This window comes from Gigantopelta aegis, chromosome 5 (genome assembly GCF_016097555.1).
Source record: "Gigantopelta aegis isolate Gae_Host chromosome 5, Gae_host_genome, whole genome shotgun sequence".
Classification (NCBI taxonomy): Eukaryota; Metazoa; Mollusca; class Gastropoda; order Neomphalida; family Peltospiridae; genus Gigantopelta; species Gigantopelta aegis.
In genome coordinates this window covers 23,805,373-23,808,750 of record NC_054703.1, presented here as the reverse complement: position 1 = coordinate 23,808,750, position 3,378 = coordinate 23,805,373, and the positions used below count along the sequence as shown (strand labels likewise).

Here is a 3,378-nt window from a genome sequence, read left to right as displayed (position 1 = left end):
AAATTGTGTTTGATCTTTCGCATCTGAAGAAAGATCGTACGGATGCTGTTGTTTATAAACAGTTTTTCTTGGAAATTCAGGACAAGTACCGTGATTACATTCCTGTGTATATAGATTCCCGTATCCCCTAAGTTCGGTCAAAATGTGTAAATCGTCATGAAAGTGAAATTATATATTCAGCTCAAGGAATTGTGAGAAAAAAAACCCCATCCCAAATACTTTATGTGGGACAGACGGACGGATGGACGAACAGACAGATGGATAGACAGAAGGACGGAGATGAAACCTATAACCCCTTCTGGTTGGACCGATAGGGGACTAATAATGAATGTGGATTGTAATCAATGAATAGCACTTAAATTATTATCAATCCAAAGTTCTTTTAAGAAACAATGTATTCAATATTTAAACATAGAAGTGGAGAGTGCATAGTATATGTATATTAACAACTAGGGGATGGCAAATAATTAAAGGGGAATGTGTATTATATATATAATAATAATAACTGGGGGAGTGCAAATTATAGTATAATAATGACTGGGGAGTGAATATTCTTGGGGAGTGGAAATTAAATGCTACACCGGGTATGCAGTCCTTAACAGCGAGATTACGACAGTCGTTTTTCTATGGCATCGAACTTAGCCAAGTTATTGCTAGTGACTGAAGTCTTTGAAAACATGAATTCTACAGTTCTGCTATCTAACGGCCGAGTTTATGGTATTGCACCATGGTTGTCCTAAAACAGCAGGGTTACGACAGACGTTTTTCTATGACATCGAACTTGGCCAAGTTGTTGCTAGTGCCTCAGTCTTTGAAAACAGGAATTCTACAGTTCAGCTACCTAACGGCCGAATTTGTGGTATTGCATCATGGTTGTCCTAAAACAGCAGGGTTACGACAGACGTTTTTCTATGAGAGCGAACTTGGCCAAGTTGTTGCTAGTCACTCAGTCTTTGCAAACAGGAATTCCACAGTTCTGCCACTTAACTGCCCGGTTTGTCATATAGCACCATGGGGGTCCGTCGGGGTTACGACAGAAGTTTTCTGAGGCAGTAAGCGTGTCGTCTGGGAACATGGCCGGGTCTTTCTTATCATGTGTGTGCGGGGATTGCTGATCCCATCTCTGGCACGGAATACCTGATTCTGTAGTCATTCTTTTCCCAACGTACATCGATGTGCCCTTATTCGGGCAGTAGCATTCCGCCTCCAGCACAGACACGCATCTATCTGCAAAGAAAAGGGAAACTATATTGTTTAAAGATACCTCAGCACTTTTCTAAAATACATCTATTTGGTATTTTCGAAACTTGGTCTGTTATTCTTATGACACATTTTCAAAATCATGTGTAGACCATATCACTAGAGAGAGAGAGAGAGAGAGAGAGAGAGAGAGAGAGAGAGAGAGAGAGAGAGAGAGAGAGAGAGAGAGAGAGAGAGAGAGAGAGAAAGGGACAGACAAAGAGTGAGAGAGACTGAGAGGCAGACAGAGAGAGACAAAGAGTGAGAGCAAGAGTCAGAGGAGATACAGAGATAGTGAGAGACAGAGAGAGAGTGAGAGACATACGAACAGGGAGAGACAGGGGGGAGGCAGACAAAGAGTGAGAGGCAGACAGATACACAGAGTGATAGAAAGACACAGAGGGGGAGAGACAGAGACAGTCAGAGACAGACGGACAGATAGAGAGACATAGAGACTGGGAAGGACTGACAAACACAGAGAGAGTGACAGAGTACAGGGGTCGCGTGAAGATGCGTCCATGCGTCCCTGGACGAATGGAAAACAGACTTGGACTCCTGTTCATCACCACAAATGATAATAAAACCGTCCCAGTTTATTTTCAAAGACGCATTCCTGACGCATGTTTATTCCATTATTGTATCATCACCACGTCCTAAGTGATCTGGACGCATGCATTCAGTTAGCCAAGTCAAACAATCCGTCACTCATAATCCCGCCATGATCTCCGCTATCGTTCCCACTATAAATAATAAACCTATTGTAAAAATTGTTTTTACTGAAAATCACTTTCTTCTCCTGATCGTCTGGTGGAATTGTGAGAGTAGAGGACGCTTCGGTTGATTACGGTATATTCTCTGAGCCCGAAACGCAATTGGAAATCCACGTCTGGCCAATGTACGTCACAATCAATGGGGTTTTCGTAAGCAGAACACGGGCTACGTTACTAACACTGGAACTGTATTAATATATAACAGTTCACGTGTACCTTACTATAGTGGAAAGATGAAATGTCACAATAACTTCATAATTGCGGCCACTATATCAGCAAACTACATCAATATATCACTGTGGGTCTGACCATTGATATAGTTTACGTATTGTGTGGATTTGTTTATTTATTTATTTAAACCATTAACACGCCTATCGAAATTAATGTCTACAAAATAACGTCATTATGACGTAGATTGGCCACACTGATATTGGGCAATCGGAAATCCTCGTAACCTCTGTCGAAACAGAACACAGTGTAGCTACACAGTTTATTAACTTGCTTGAATATTTCTACAAGCGGAGAGATTTCCCCTAACAAACAAAACAATCTAAATTAGATATGCATCACTAATTGTTTACTTTGATAACAAATAACTAAACTATAATAACATAATATCAATACGATAACCAAGAGTAACAAGCATGACACCCATATTTGGAAATTGGACTTGCCCGACATCAGACCTAGAAAGGATCATGGCCGTCAAAGTTGTTCGCTTCGAGCGATTCAAAACGCAATTTTTAAGATCATTAAAAAAAAATAATAACGAACTCGTACAAGACGTGCATATAAAAGTTGTTAATATTTCTAATTTGGAATGCTACCAGGACTAATGGGCATGTTATATATTCTCTTTTTTATTGAGAGAAAACGCCAAACATTTCTTTCTGGTCAAACTGTAGTAATTATGCACCTGTGTGCCAGTCATATATCCATTTCCGGGGAAAACCATTACCACGCTCCTAGGTCATTACTCAGACATATTGAGTATTGACTTCCATGCAGGTGTGAAGGGACCTGGAGCGAGGTTCGTTTGCTGAGTTAGGAGATGCCGTAGGTTGCTGGATCGAATCCCAGTTCAGACAGTAAATTTTCTAACGTTATTAAGATGGCTTTACTTCTTTGTTCAATAAACCACTAGTATTTTACTTCAGTCTAGTAAGTGTTACTTTTATTCTTTTTTCATGCCAATGGTACATGATGGAATAAAAAATTTTGACTGCACAACTGTTAAATACAACTGATGTTGTCCGTCTTCACTGAAGCTATGGAACGTGTTCTTAAGCTGTTATTTCCGAAAACAAAATATTTATGAACTCATGGATTTTGAGAATGGACTCAGTGGACTCAATGGAGCAAATGCCTC

The 3,378-nt window shown here is 40.1% G+C and overlaps 1 protein-coding gene across 1 annotated transcript in view; it reads right to left on the bottom strand.

Moving 5' to 3' along the window:
- Positions 1–946: 946 nt before the first annotated feature.
- Positions 947–3,378, bottom strand: part of LOC121373016 (plasminogen-like) — a 10,661-nt gene continuing 8,229 nt past the window's right edge. Inside the window, exon 5 of the mRNA XM_041499459.1 lies at positions 947–1,227. Within this exon, the coding sequence (XP_041355393.1) occupies positions 947–1,227 (281 nt within the window). The remainder of the gene's footprint in view (positions 1,228–3,378) is intronic.